Source organism: Aquarana catesbeiana, linkage group LG01 (genome assembly GCF_042186555.1).
Source record: "Aquarana catesbeiana isolate 2022-GZ linkage group LG01, ASM4218655v1, whole genome shotgun sequence".
In the NCBI taxonomy this organism is placed as follows: Eukaryota; Metazoa; Chordata; class Amphibia; order Anura; family Ranidae; genus Aquarana; species Aquarana catesbeiana.
This window is the reverse complement of record NC_133324.1, coordinates 742848430-742864576: the sequence shown is the minus strand read 5'-3', so window position 1 is coordinate 742864576 and position 16147 is coordinate 742848430. Positions and strand designations below refer to the sequence as shown.

General features: G+C 45.3%; 1 protein-coding gene across 1 annotated transcript in view; it reads right to left on the bottom strand.

Annotated features, from left to right (window-relative positions):
• Window positions 1-16147, bottom strand: part of MND1 (meiotic nuclear divisions 1) — a 193839-nt gene that overhangs the window by 131355 nt on the left and 46337 nt on the right. The window contains exon 3 of the mRNA XM_073605308.1: window positions 10482-10539. Within this exon, the coding sequence (XP_073461409.1) occupies window positions 10482-10539 (58 nt within the window). The remainder of the gene's footprint in view (window positions 1-10481; window positions 10540-16147) is intronic.

Genomic DNA, 16147 nt, shown 5'->3' with positions numbered 1-16147 from the left:
TTGGGCTGCAAAATCCCCTAGAATGAGTTGGGAGAAAATGACAACCCCCAAAGCAAAAGGAGGTTTAAGTCTTCCTGATATCCAAAAATATCACACAGCATGCCACCTGACGAGGGTCATTGACTGGCATATCCACAAATGCAATAAAGATTGGGTAGAGCTTGAAGATTCATTTGCGTTAGTCCCAGTTGCGCATACCCCATGGATAACTACAGCACATATACCCAAAGAATCTGTCTCTCATCCACTGACGGGCCCCACATTATCCGCATTCAGGAGCGTCGCCCAATCCTTAAATTGGTGCCCTACACCCGGTCCGTTGACCCCCCTGACTAATAATCCTGACTTTGCACCTGGAGTGTCACTTCGCAATTCAATGAATACCCAGACTACGCCCCCCCTAAGAGCCTCCCAATTCTTCCGGAACGGGACCCTCCTCCCGTTTACAGCATTACTCTCGCATTTCCAGGGATATCACATACCATTCTTTAACTTTCTCCAAATTAGGCACTTCCTAAACAATGCCAGACCCATGTCACAATGGTTTAGGGATATGACCCCTTTTGAATCGCTTTGCACTAGTACACCCCCACAAAGACATCTTATCTCAGAGGTGTACACGTTACTATTTAGCAACCATGACCCGAAAAACAATGCAGCCAACCAAAAATGGGAAACGGAACTCGGATTAGACATCACTACCGAAGAATGGGAAAACATATATGATCACATACATAAAGGTTCCATAAATGTATCTGCTCAAGAAAATTCCTACAAAATATACTCCAGATGGTACAGAACACCGGATATCATCCACCGATACCACCCATCGGTTTCGCCCTTATGCTGGAGATGCAATGCTGACATAGGCTCTATGCTCCATATATGGTGGAACTGCCCACTAATTAAACCATTCTGGGAAAAAGTACACGAAACAATAGCTTATATCACAACCTATGATCTTTCATTCACGCCATCTCAATACCTCCTTCACCACTCATCCATTTCACATCACGCATACAAAAAATCCCTCACACTCCACTTAATCAACGCTGCTAAACAATGCATACCGGTACTTTGGAGATCCTCTGATCCCCCCACAATTCCAATGTGGTTCAAACGAATTGACAGATTAGCGGAATTAGAAAACCTAATTCATCAGGCTCACGACACCCCTTCTAAATATGGGAAGATATGGGCCTGTTGGTTACACTTCAGGGTTTCTCCAAAATACCAGGAACTCCTCCTCAACACGGGAGTATAACCTACAGTAATAGAAAATTGACCACCCTCCCATAAATAGTCTTCTTACGCTATGCTGCCATGTAGCACGTAGATAATCTGTTAGCTCTACCTTCCTGTCGTTTCCACCCCCATCATTCCCTATCTTCGACAGTTGAGTGAACAGACGGGACCCTTCCTGTACTGTAACACCACGTTCCTCAGACTACCAATCCCTACACAGGGTACAACTATTTTAATAAATATAATTCTTCCTAAGATTGAATAGACATATCTCATGAGAGTAAATTCTCTCATTATCCCAAAACAATAAAAAACAACACTTTCTACCCCTCATACGACATAGTGCCCACTGAAGGGTAGGAAAGTTGGCGACCCTGACACGGGCCGCAAAGACACAAGATAATTCCAAATACTCCTACACCTTCCAAAGTGGTCTGCCAAGGTCTTCCCTACAGTTGAAATTTTCTTGCCCGTCACCTTCGCACAGCATGTTCCCATTTGGGGTGCGTATGTGATCTACGGGCAACTTCCAACTCAAGTTTCCCTTGGCACCACATGCATAACACGCAAACCTCTCATTCCTATACCCCGACGTGTGGCCCACAGCCTCATTATCTAGAGTTTATACTTTCGAATTTAAGGAGACTACTATACTGCATGCTTATCCTTGTGTAACGCATTGCACATACACGGATTTGTTACAGTTCTTACCTGTACCAGAAACTATGTTGAATGTAATCTCGAATGTACCAACTATAGAAACTGTTTTTTTATAAGCTTTTCTCATGTAACTTGTATCAATTTACAAATAAAAATTATTTGAAAAAAAAAAAAAAAAAAGGTCTAAGTTCAAGTACCCTTAAGGTACAAGTATCCGCCTTGTCGGCCAAAACAGGCACCAGATGGGCATTACATCCGCTGGTTATCCAACTCCTAAGAGCCTGCCTAAAAATCAAACCTCCTAAGAAACCAGTTTTTCCATCATGGGATCTCTCAGTAGTTCTCGATGCCTTCACCAATCCTCCTTTTACTCCATCTGAATCAATATCTCTGTGGGATCTGACTCTAAAACTGTCTTTTCTCATTGCAATTACATCAGCAAAGAGGGTATCTGAAATCCAAGCACTGATGGCATCAGAACCTTACTTAGTATTCTTCCCTGATAAGGTAGTACTAAGACCTTCAGGCCACTTCATCCCGAAGGTAGCAACTTCCTTCCACTACAACCAAGATATTGTCTTACCATCCTTCACTAATGATCAGGGTGAACCTCATCCTCTGGATGTTAAAACTACCATCATTAGTTACCTGACGGCTACAAATTCGTTTAGGAAGACGGATACCCTCATGGTCATTCCACATGGAAACAGACGAGGTCAAGCGGCTACTTCGCGCACTATCGCCTCCTGGTTAGTCAAGTCCATCAAGAAGGCATACTCCATGCATCATATGGATTCCTGAAGGCATCAGGGCTCACTCGACCAGGGCAGTGGCTACCTCCTGGGCAGCGTATTGCAGGGTTTCACCAGAGACGATTTGCAAAACAGCAACTTGGACCTCCAGACATACTTTCATTTCTCACTATAGAGTAGATTCTGCTCACTTGGCTATGGCAGACTTCGGTAGATCTGTTGTTAGAGCCAACTCTACCGCATTATAAGGAATAAATATTATTTTCTTGCACCCATTCGACTGGCGAGTTATTTCCCAGTGTGTGCTGCCATGGAGGCGTCAGGAAAACGGAAAATTGTATACTCACCTTTCCGTAATTTTCCTTTCCTGACGCCTCTCCATGGCAGCACACAGATTCCCACCCAGTTTTATGGTGATATATTTACAGAGAATGCAGCGGGGTGTCTCCCCTTCAAATTTATAGCTAACCAATCCTGTCAGGTTGTGGGGGCGGAGTCAATACCCAGTGTGTGCTGCCATGGAGAGGCGTCAGAAAAGGAAAATTACGGAAAGGTGGGTATACAATTTTCCGTTATCTCGTATTGGCTCAAAAGGCTGTTTCTGTAATGCCGACAGGACTAAATTCAAGTCCCAAGGGTTCAGGGGTGACCTAACTGGATTAATCCGCGTTACCCCCTGAATATAGTTACGAACCAGAGAGAGTGTGAAGCAAGTGGTCCTCGAAAAAACACAGATAAGGCTGACACCTGGCCTTTGATAGTACTCAAGGCCAGCTTCATTTCCAATCCCATCTGCAGAAATTCAAGGATCCTACCCATTACATATTTCCTGAGGTGCCAACCCCTGGTTTCACACCAGGAGACATATGCCTTCCAGAGTCTATAGTATATGACTCTGGAGGCCGGCTTCCTAGCATTAACCAAAGTAGAAACTACTGAAGCTGACAGCCCACGGTCTTTCAGAATGTGGTTCTCAATAGCCAGACCGTTAAATTTAGCGTTTGTAACGTAGGATGGAATACCGGACCTTGCGAGAAAAGGTCTGGCCATAGTGGTAGAGTCCATGGGTCCCCTACCGCCATCTTTACGATCTCTGCATACCAAGATCTCCTGGGCCACAAGAATCACCTCCTTCCCTTCCTGCTTGATCCTGCGAAGAAGGCGCGGAAGCAGAAGAACAGGCGGGAACGCATAGATCAGTGAAAACTGATCCCACAGAAACACCAAGGCATCTATTCCGCATGTCATCGGATCCCTTGGCCTTCACACAAAGTTGTCGATCTTGTTGTTGAACCTCGATGCAAACAGATCCACGTCTGGAATTCCCCATCTTTGACATATTGACAGAAAGATGTCAGGGTGAAGAGACCATTCCCCCGGGAACAACTGTTGGCGACTCAAGTAGTCCGCCTGCCAATTCTCTATCCCTGGAATGAAGACTGCTGACAGACAAGGAATGTTGTCTTCTGCGCAAGATAGGATATGAATCACCTCTTTGGGCCGCACGACTTCTCGTGCCCGCTTGGTGACTGATATAGGCCACTGCTGTGGCATAGTCGGATTGGATTCTGACTGGAAGCCGCCGAGTAAGGCGGGGTGCCATTCACTTTTTTTTTTTGCGCTTCTTCCCCGTGAAGAGGGGGAGAAAAAACAGCACAGGGGGGCGTCTGGTGGGGAAACCCCCCCCAGAGTTACCGGAGGTCTGCTGCTGGCTGGAAGGAAAACTTGCTTGTTCCGGACACAATGTGAGCTCTCTGAGGAAGCGTGAGAAGGTAAGTGCTCTATACAGCCCCCAGTGGTGACACATTTACTAAATTTAAAGGAGACATTCATAAGAAAATTTCAAAAACATTTCTTAGAAAACTCCACTTACCTTTCCCACCGCAGGGTTTTCTGTTGTAAAACCAGCAGACCCAATCTTCACCCTTCACGGTGGGTTCCGTTAAACCTTCAGGAGCTGGGGATCCTCGAGGAAACCCACAATCCTGGACCTGTAATAGCACCACCGCCAGTAAAACTTTATGGCCTTACTACCAAAAAGTACTGGATCCTGGGGTCCAGCTCTCTAAAAGAAGTGTTTACAGGCAAAACCTTGTTTCTTCGGATACGAGGCCCGGGTACCATTCAATTCGACCTAAAAGACACTTTGAATGGATCCGGCTGCATGGCTAGCCCCAGCAAGGATTCCTCCAGTGGAGCTCAGCACAGCACATCTTCACTAGTGACCAACACCTTAGACACTGGCGAAAAAAAAACTGAGGTACTCCCAGTAGTGAGTGCACTACTGTAAGGAGTGCACTTTTTGTCTTAGGGCATCCCAGTGTCCATCACCTGAAGGTGGCCTATAACCCACATAGTAACTACTATGGCTCTGTGTCCCGTGATGTACGATAAGAAAAGAAGAAATCTTCCAATGGGGACACTAGTTCTGGTGACACAACAGCTTTGCTTTAAGAAGAATACGGTTTGCATAAAAGGCATCTCGCTTTTGTTTAGCATAGGAAAACCTACTTTTTAAAGCTGAACTTCAGGAATTCAGTCACTCCCCTAAAACGTGCTGGCTTACTTTGGGTTAAAAGTCCATGCCACCTGATGGACGTATACCTTATTTACAACTGACAGTTTTAGCCTGGGAGTACAGCTATACTACACTCCCGATGCTGCTTTCTCACACAGCAGGCTCTGCCCGCCCCCTCCCCTCTGCTGTTCATTGACAGAAGGCTTTGTATTATGTGAATGGGTTTAAATAGGAAACTCTGTCACAGAGCAAGGGGATAGGTGGGACAAACAGAGCGGATACAGACGACTCTACAGCTGCAGGAGCAAAGACCGAAAAGTCCAGAGTCAGGAGCGACAAAAGTGTTGTGATAACTGCCCACCATGCACCTCACTGGACTTAACCCATTGTAAAGCTGGCCATACATTAGTAGATTTTTGCAGGAACACACACAAAAATGCTCAGTACATTCAATGGCTGATGAATATCATTTGAAAGTACTTCAGAATTTAATTTGCTTTTTAAGATTCGATTTCGGAATGAATGGGCTTTATCAAATGAAAACCACATACACCATTTGAGATTCACTTGCTCAAGAAAAAATTTAAACTCTGCTCCTTTGAATTTTCTGTCACTGTGGTCAAAACAAATGTTGACTCCACTAGTGATTAGAAAATCAAAAACAAACAAACATTCTTAACCACTTCAGCTACCTGGAAGTGTTTCTACTCCCTTAATGACCAGGCCATTTTTGCTATTCAGCACTGTGCTACTTTAACTGGCAATTGCCGGGTCATGCAATACTGTATACAAAATACGTTTTTGTCATGTATTTTTTTTTCATACTAATAGAGCTTCCTTTTGGTGGTATTTGATCATCACTGGGTTTTTTATTTTTTGCAATATAAATTAATCATTAATTTAAGCCAACATATATTCTGCTATCTGCTACAAAATCCCAATAATTGTATATTAATTGGTTTGTACGAAAGTTATAGCATCTACAAGCTATGCTGTATATATTTAAAAATTTGTCAGTTCTGATGTACTGATGTCCTATCTCATTTCTTGGGGCCCTAAAATGTTAGGACAGTACAAATTCTACCCAAATAACCCCTATTTGCAAAGTAGACAGTTGAGGCATTTTGTTAAATGCATGGTGAGCTTTTTGAAGTTGTAACACTTTCTCACAATTTTTATGAAAATGAAGAAATTGAATAAAGTACAGTGCAGTACAGCGTCATCATATGACTGATGTGACGGTGATCAGGGACACTGACTGGTGACCATATGTTAAAAAAAAAAAAAATGTTATGCATTTCTTTTTAATTTTTCTTTACTAATTTTCTTTTTACATCCTGTCGTCAGAGTAGTTCAGTGTCACCATAGTAAGACCGTACCACTCTGGGGGAGTGATCAGGGATTATTTTTTTACATAAAGATCATTGTAACAGCAAAGTACAGCTAATTACATGGTACAGGTTGCTGTGATTGGCCCAGGTACCATGTGATAGCTGTGGGCCAATCACAGCATAGGCAACACAGCTGTTATGTATGAATTCATTCATAGCAGCTTTGTTGACTGTGGCCACATGATCACTGGGCCCCAAGCACCGGGATCCGCAGTCCGGCAGACACAGAAGTCGGCGGGGGGGGGGGGGGGGGGGGGGCGAGCTCTCATAAACTCAGTGCAGGCATATGACATACACGTACGTGACTGTGCCTGCCTGCCGTAGTATGTACTGTGGCAGGTCAGCAAATGGTTTAAACAAATGCATGCTTTCAAACAAAAAATTCTACTATGGCATTCATGGTATAATGACTTTAGCCAACACACATTTTAGAAAGTGGCTGAATTCTTGGACTACAGCTTTAAAAACATCCTAATCTCAAGAGCGTTCTTTAACTTTAAAAAGCATAAGCAATGTAATTTGCCCTTTTTTAACAGGTTTAATAAATGAATACTAGAGCTGCACGATTCTGGCCAAAATAAGAAGCACAATTTTTTTGCTTAGAAGATCACGATCTCTGCCAAAAAAATATATAATGTTTGGGGTTTCTGAGTAATTTTTTAGGAAAAAAAAAAAAAAAAGATTTTAACTTGAGTCCAACAAGTGTCAGAAAAAGGTTTAGCCTTTAAGTGGTTAAACTTCCCTCATTTACACACCAAAGTTCATTCTTTTGATCTAAAAGGACAAAAGGTTACAATGTTTATAGTTAGCTTAGCAGCTGAGGAATGTTGTGATACTTGGCAGTCTGCCGTTTTTTGTTTTTTTTTTTTGACAGCTGTGGCTTCAGCAGAGAGCTCTCTGCATAGAAAGAAAATAGGGAAAATGCTTTGTCAAGATCAGGAGGGAGTAAAGATTGCGATCTCAATTCTTAACAATTAATCGCGCAGCTCTAATGGATACTATAAAAAAAAATTGAAGAATGATGTCTAGTGCTGTTCTCTGCTAAACAAGTGCAATACACAAAAGAAAAGTGGACACTTCAAATCCATATTAAGGAAATATTACCAGTAACACATCAAACTTGTGGATGACAGTGCACTAGAGACATCCATCATTAATCTTAAAAATTGAAGCTCACAATCCAAGCCAGCAGTTAGTATTATAGTCTCTCTCAGTCAACTAAGCCCAGACCTGTCCGCATGTAATTCCAGTTAGAAGGGCTACAGAACTAGCTGCTAGCTTTTGTTGTGGGCTAATGTTTTTGTGAAAGACAGCACTTGTCTCAGCATGCAGTAATTCACAACATAAGCCAACTACCGGTAGTACTGTAGTCTATCTCCCTGGAACAGCAGGCGGGCAGGTCTTGAATTAGAAGAAACGCAGTAGAACAAAAGATGCACAGAGCTGCAGATGTTATGCCCCTCTCCTCTGCGCTATTCATCATTGTGCCCGCAACTATGTGTGCCTGTCAGCAGTGGCGAATGGTTGTAATTTTTTTTGGGGGGGGGGGCGGCATACAGTGCACTCACAGCCACCCCAACCCCCCCAGTCCGGTCAGTCAGTTCCGGAGCGCTTACCCCATCTATGGCGGGCAGTGCTTCATCCAGGTGGCAGGCATCACGGCAGCCTCCCCCTGCACTCCGCCGGCATCACGGCAGCCTCCCCCTGCACTCCGCCGGCATCACGGCAGCCTCCCCCTGCACTCCGCCGGCATCACGGCAGCCTCCCCCTGCACTCCGCCGGCATCACGGCAGCCTCCCCCTGCACTCCGCCGGCATCACGGCAGCCTCCCCCTGCACTCCGCCGGCATCACGGCAGCCTCCCCCTGCTCTCCGCCGGCATCACAGCAGCCTCCCCCTGCTCTCCGCCGGCATCACGGCAGCCTCCCCTGCTCTCCGCCGGCATCACGGCAGCCTCCCCCTGCTCTCCGCCGGCATCACGGCAGCCTCCCCCTGCTCTCCGCCGGCATCACAGCAGCCTCCCCCTGCTCTCCGCCGGCATCACGGCAGCTTCCCCTGCCCCAAGCTTCCCCTGCCCCAAGCCTCTGGCTCTAATCAGGTGCTTCATAAAACCCCCCCCCCCTTGGAATTCATGCGTCCAGCATCCTGCATGGAGGCCAGTTGCATGGATAGGGGGGCGTTGCACAGGCGCCCCTAATGGACAGGCCGCCCCTGCCTGTCAGTCACCTATTCATCTTTTTGCTAGCAGCGTGGTCAGACAGCAGTGGGGGAAGTGGGGCATGGTAGATCAGCAACCAAGTCATAGAACAGAAAGGGACCAAAAGCCCCATGCACTGGCCCCCCTGGAGGATACCACAAGAATTAAAAAATGTTAGTAATATTTCTTTAAGGGCCCATTTACCATGTTGTGTTTTAATGCTAAGATGGAAGGGTCTAATATCCCCATATTAAAAATAGTGCTTGTTCCCATCTCAAAAGGTGCATTTAAGCAAAAAAAAAAAAAACAAACACATGAAACGTCTGTTTTTCTGTCTTTTAGTGGATTGGAAGGTCCATAGAACTGAAAGTGGTATTACACCTACATGCAAACATTTATTATATTGCAGCTTACCATTTCTTAGATGCAATGACTGCATTCATTTTCTTTTTTAGGCTTTCTTCTATTTCGATCTGGGGATCTGACCAGTTAGTGTGTTGCTTTTCAAAAGAACAAGCTCTCCAGCAGAATGTATCAGTTAAAGGAATGGGACAAACCATTTAACACTGGCACTGGTGCTTACAATGATAAACTTTTAAACTTATTTATTCATGCAGAACCTTTATCCCAAAAGGAAAAAAAAAAAAAGTTTGCTGTAACTGCTTATAAAGTATTAGCTGGAGTTTGGCTTCGATTTGTTAGTGTATCTAAATCTGCTAGTGCATCTAACACGCCCCTCTCCCGGACTGACATTGCTGCTGTCCAAAGGTGTCACATGTGCTCCTTCATCCAGAGTGTGGGCACTCTAATATTGGAGGTATGGCAAGATCTGCTACTGGCCAGATCACCAGGTAAAAAAAAAATGAATGCAGCCACCTCCTCTAATGATTGGCAAGCTGAAATATATTACATTTTTGGTTTATTACCACTTTAATGGCAGCACAGCAAAGCACATAAAACATGTGTTATGTGTTGGTAACAAGTATTGTGTGTGTCAATGGCTGTTAACCATATCCACTTCATATTCAAATGCCTCGGTGTGTCAAAATATACATCAACGCATGTTTGGGCAGCACAGTGGTGTAGTGGTTAGCACTCTCGCCTCGCAGCTATAGGGTCGCTGGTTCGAATCCCAACCACAACACTACCTGTCTGGAGTTTGCATGTTCTCCCTGTGCCTGCGTGGGTTTCCTCCGGGTACTCCGGTTTCCTCCCACACTCCAAAGACATGCTGTTAGGTTTATTGGCTTCTGTTCAAAAAAAAAAAAAAAAAAAAAAGAAAAATTGGCCCTGGTGTATAGGTGTGAGTTGGGGACCTTGGATTGCAGACCCCTTGGGGGTGGGGACTGGTGTGCGTGGGTGTGTGTGGAGCGCTACGTAGATTGATGGCGCTACATGGGTACCTTAAATATATAAAAAAATAATAATATAGTGGATGGGCATCTTGATAGGACGCAATGTGCGGGGATGGGGACAATTGTGGGTGCTCACTCAGGTTGAACTGGATGGACTGGTGTCTTTATTCAACCTTACTATGCAACTATGAGAACAAACCTGTCCAACACTACAAAAAACACATCTTAATGCACGTGCCTAGATCTAAAAAAAAAAAAAAAGTATTTTCCTAACCCTTCAAATATAATCTTCTAAAAAACTAAAACCTATGCTGATGTCTTACAAACTGCTCACATTACAATGCTAAAGAAAAATTTTACTTACTAATCCCTTTCTCTTTTGGGGCAATTTTCTCCAGATCCTTCAATTGGAACACATCTTTCTATTTGCAAAAAAGAACATTGTTTTCAATGATAAGACAGCAGACTCCTCCACCCAGCTTACAAATAAGAGATAACATGGAGAGAGAAATAAAACAAAAACAAAAAAACAACAAAAAAGGTACATTTAACACATATTTAAAACACAAGGCAAATGTAAAATCAACATATATACCCTTCATGTTTTTGTGTGGTGCGTTGTAGCATGAGTTTTTATGGCAAAGCACACCTCCATTAAATCACACAACAACAGGTGTAAAATGTGTTTATTGTTTTACACAAACATGCACACACTTGAATGAACACAATAGGTAAACAATATGCTCATTAGACATGCTAGCACCCACCCACAATGCTACTGGTAGTCAAAAACCCTATGTGACCTTATACAGTATATCACAAAAAAGTGTGTACACCCCTCACATTTTTGTAAATATATCTTTTTATGTAACACTGAAGAAATGACATTTTGCTACAATGTAAAGTAGTGAGTGTACAGCTTGTATAACAGTGTAAATTTGCTGTCCCCTCAAAATAACTCAATACACAGCTATTAATGTCTAAACCGCTGGCAACAAAAGTGAGTACACCCCTAAGTGAAAATGTCCAAATTGGGCCCAATTAACCATTTTTCCTCCCCGGTGTCATGCAACTTCTAATGCCCCGTACACACGGTCGGATTTTCCGATGGAAAATGTCCGATCGGAGCGTGTTGTCGGAAATTCCGACCATGTGTGGGCTCCATCAGACATTTTCCATCGGATTTTCCGACACACAAAGTTGGGGAGCAGGAGATAAAATTTTCCGACAAAAAAATCCATTGTCGGAAATTCCGATCGTGTGTACACAAATCCGACGGACAAAGTGCCACGCATGCTCAGAATAAATAAAGAGATGAAAGCTATTGGCCACTGCCCCGTTTATAGTCCCGACGTACGTGTTTTACGTCACCGCGTTCAGAACGATCGGATTTTCCGACAACTTTGTGTGACCGTGTGTATGCAAGACAAGTTTGAGCCAACATCCGTTGGAAAAAATCCTAGGATTTTGTTGTCGGAATGTCCGAACAAAGTCCGACCGTGTGTACGGGGCATTAATGTTACAAGGTCTCAGGTGTGAATGGGGAGCAGGTGTGTTAACCACTTGAGCCCCGGACCATTATGCTGCCTAAGGACCAGAGGTCTTTTTCCAATTTGGCACTGCGTCGCTTTAACTGCTAATTGCGCGGTCATGCAATGCTGTACCCAAACGAAATTTGCGTCCTTTTCTTCCCACAAATAGAGCTTTCTTTTGATGGTATTTGATCACCTCTGCAGTTTTTATTTTTTGCGCTATACACGGAAAAAGACCGAAAATTTTGAAAAAAAAATGATATTTTCTACTTTTTGTTATAAAAAAAATCCAATAAACTAAATTTTAGTCATACATTTAGGCCAAAATGTATTCGGCCACATGTCTTTGGTAAAAAAAATGTCAATAAGTGTATATTTATTGGTTTGCGCAAAAGTTATAGCGTCTACAATCTAGGGTACATTTTCTGTAATTTACACAGCTTTTAGTTTATGACTGCCTGTCATTTCTTGAGGTGCTAAAATGGCAGGGCAGTACAAAACCCCCCCAAATGACCCCATTTTGGAAAGTAGACACCCCAAGGAAATTGCTGAGAGGCATGTTGAACCCATTGAATATTTATTTTTTTTGTCCCAAGTGATTGAATAATGACAAAAAAAAAAAAAAAAATATTTACAAAAAGTTGTCACTAAATGATATATTGCTCACACAGGCCATGGGCCTATGTGGAATTGCACCCCAAAATACATTCAGCTGCTTCTCCTGAGTATAGGGATACTACATATGTGGGACTTTTTGGGAGCTTAGCCGCGTACGGGGCCCCGAAAACCAAGCACCGCCTTCAGGATTTCTAAGGGTGTAAATTTTTGATTTCACTCTTCACTGCCTATCACAGTTTCGGAGGCCATGGAATGCCCAGGTGGCACAAAACCCCCCCAAATGACCCCATTTTGGAAAGTAGACACCCCAAGCTATTTGCTGAGAGGCATATTGAGTCCATGGAATACCTCACATGCATGGTGCAATTGCTGTTTACGTTTGACGACAGACCGCCGCTTGCGTTCGCCTTAGCGCGAGAGCAGGGGGCGACAGGGGTGCTTTTTTTTTTTTTTTTTTATTTATTTTTTTGCTTTTTTATCTTATTTTTAAACTGTTCCTTTCATTTTTTTTTTTTTTTTTAATCATTTTTATTGTTATCTCGGGGAATGTAAATATCCCCTATGATAGCAATAGGTAGTGACAGGTACTCTTTTTTGAAAAAATTGGGGTCTATTAGACCCTAGATCTCTCCTCTGCCCTCAAAGCATCTGACGACACCAAGATCGGTGTGATAAAATGCTTCCCCAATTTCCCAATGGCGCTATTTACATCCGGCGAAATCTAAGTCATAAAATGCTCGTAGCTTCCGGTTTCTTAAGCCATAGAGATGTTTGGAGCCACTCTGGTCTCTGATCAGCTCTATGGTCAGCTGGCTGAATCACCGGCTGCATTCTCAGGTTCCCTGTTGAGACAGGAGAGCCAGAGAAAAACACGGAAGACGGTGGGGGGTCATTCCCTCCCACGGCTTGTAAAAGCAGTTTAGAGGCTAATTAGCCGCTAGGATTGCTTTTACATGAAAGCCGACCGCTGGCTGAAAAGAATGATACCAAGATGATACCTAAACCTGCAGGCATCATTCTGGTATAACCATTCAAAGTCGTGAATGGCGTACCTGAAGACAAAAAAAGGTTAACAATAAAGCACAGTAAACGGTAAAGTATAAAAAATTGCATACCTGAAAAGCAAACATGATAAAACATAATAACAATAAAACATTGCAGAATAGAATACAGTAAAAAAGAGCAGAACAATAGAGAGAGAGAATAGAGAGAAAGAGAACAATGAAACGACAACTAATTTTTTATTTTATATATATTTTTTTTTTTTTTACACTTTTTTTTGTAACTGTAACTTTTATAACTGTAACCGGTTCCAGGTTCGGGTCTCTCAAAATGCGATGGCATCTTGGGAGACCCTGTGAAAGTGTGCCTAGTCTGTGCAATGCTGTACCCTACGCTAATACTCAACTAATGAATGGTAGTGTTCAAAACATTCACCAATGCAAAGACCAGGATTGTCAGGACAGGAGGGACAATAATAGCGGGTGTCACGCCTATATCCGCGCTTGCTGCAGACACAACATCTTTTTTGGGGGGGGTTCGTTGGGTAGGGGTACTCGGGAGGACATAAAGAAAATGCCTCTCATGCAGCCGACTGCATTTGGTTGGGGATGTGAATGGGGGAAGTACGGGCGCTGCAGAAGCGGTGGGTTCCCAATTAGGATTGGCGAATGCAGCAGGAAGGGCATTATGGGCACGACGGGCCTGTGTTTGTCTTCTTGGTGGCAGCGCGACACTACTTGTGCTTGCCACCTCACCAGCTTGAACTGCACTTATGGGATTCGCCACGTCACCAAGTGTTACTGCAGTGCTGGTTTGACTACGACCGAGGTGTACTAGGCCACTGGCGCTTGCCAGTTCAATAAAAAGCTACAAAAAAAACTGTTAGCGATCGCAGGGATCAGGCCTGACTCTGCGAACGCTGCAGTTATGCGTTAAGTGTTTTGTAAGTGACAGTGATCGATCGATACTGCACTTGGGTGGGCTGGGCCGGGCGGAGGGGCAAAATGCAGGTGCTAGCAGGTATCTGTGCTGATCCCGCTAACACTGCGTTTTTGGGAACCCTAAACTGCTGGGGACGCCAGTATAGATCTGATCGGATCAGATATTGATCCGTTCAGATACTATACCACTAAGGGAGGCGTATGCTGCGTGCGTGGGTGTTAGCGGTACTGGCGCTAATCTGACGCTGCTTGGGGCTGGTGCTTGCCAGTTCACCAAAATACTACCAAAAAACTGTTAGCGATCGCAGGGATCAGGCCTGACTCTGCGAAAGCTGCAGTTATGCATTTAGTGTTTTGTAAGTGACAGTGATCGATCGATACTGCACTTAGGTGGGCTGGGCTGGGCCGGGCGGAGGGGCAAAACGCAGGTGCTAGCAGGTATCTGGGCTGATCCCGCTAACACTGCGTTTTTGGGAACCCTAAACTGCTGGGGACGCTAGTATAGATCTGATCGGACCAGATATTGATCCGTTCAGATACTATACCACTAAGGGAGGTGTACGGTGCGTGCGTGGGTGTTAGCGCTACTGGCGCTAACCTGACGCTGCCTGGGGCTGGTGCTTGCCAGTTCACCAAAATGCTACCAAAAAAACTGTTATGCCGCGTACACACGGTCGGACTTTCCGGCATACTTGGTCCGGCGGACCAGAGTGTGCCGGACAATCCGCCCGTGTGTAGGCGCCGGCGGACTTTTCCGGCGGACTTTTTCCCAAAAGCCCGCCAGACCTAGATTTGAAGAAAGTTTTAAATCTTTCCGCCGGACTCAGTTTCGGGCGGAAAGTCCGCTCGTGTGTGCTGGTCCGACGGAAAGCCCGCTCGTGTGTATGCTGGTCCGACGGACCAGATACGACACGAGGGCAGGGTATTGCATCTCGCGCTCGCTGCAATAGGAAAAACACATTTTCCTATTGCGGCGAGCGCGGGGCATACCAGGCCCTTAGGTCTGGTATGGATTATAAAGGGAACCCCCTACGCCGAAAAAACGGCGTGGGGTCCCCCCTAAAATCCATACCAGACCCCGATCCGAGCACGCAGCCTGGCCGGTCAGGAAAGGGGGTGGGGACGAGCGAGCGCCCCCCCCCTCCTGAACCGTACCAGGCCGCATGCCCTCAACATGGGGGGTGGGTGCTTTGGGGGAGGGGGGCGCCCTGCGGGGCCCCCCACCCCAAAGCACCTTGTCCCCATGTTGATGAGGACAAGGGCCTCTTCCCGACAACCCTGGCCGTTGGTTGTCGGGGCCTGCGGGCGGGGGCTTATCGGAATCTGGGAGCCCCTTTAATAAGGGGGCCCCCAGATCCCGGCCCCCCACCCTATGTGAATGAGTATGGGGTACATGGTACCCCTACCCATTCACCTAGGGAAAAAGTGTAAGTAATAAAACACACTACACAGGTTTTTAAAATATTTTATTAAACAGCTCCGGGGGGGATCTTCCTCCGGCTTCGGGGGTCCCTCCGCTTCATCTTCTCCCGGCGTCCGGTTGGTTCTTCTCCCGGTGTTCCAGTTCTTCGGCCGGCTCCTCTGCTGTCTTCAGGTAGCTCTCTTGCCAGCAGAGGGCCGGACTCCTGGGCTTCTGCTCTTCTCTTCTCTTCTCCAGATGTTGACACGACGCTCTCTCCGGCTGGACTGCTCTCCGAGGGCTGCGTTGTGACTTATATAGGCGGAGACCCCGCCCCCTTTTGATGTCACAGTCCCTGGGCATGCTGGGACTGTGACGTTTTAGGGGGCGTGGTCAACATCACCCAGTGACCACGCCCCCTAAAACATCACAGTCCCAGCATGCCCAGGGACTGTGACATCAAAAGGGGGCGGGGTCTCCGCCTATATAAGTCACAACGCAGCCCTCGGAGAGCAGTCCAGCCGGAGAGAGCGTTGTG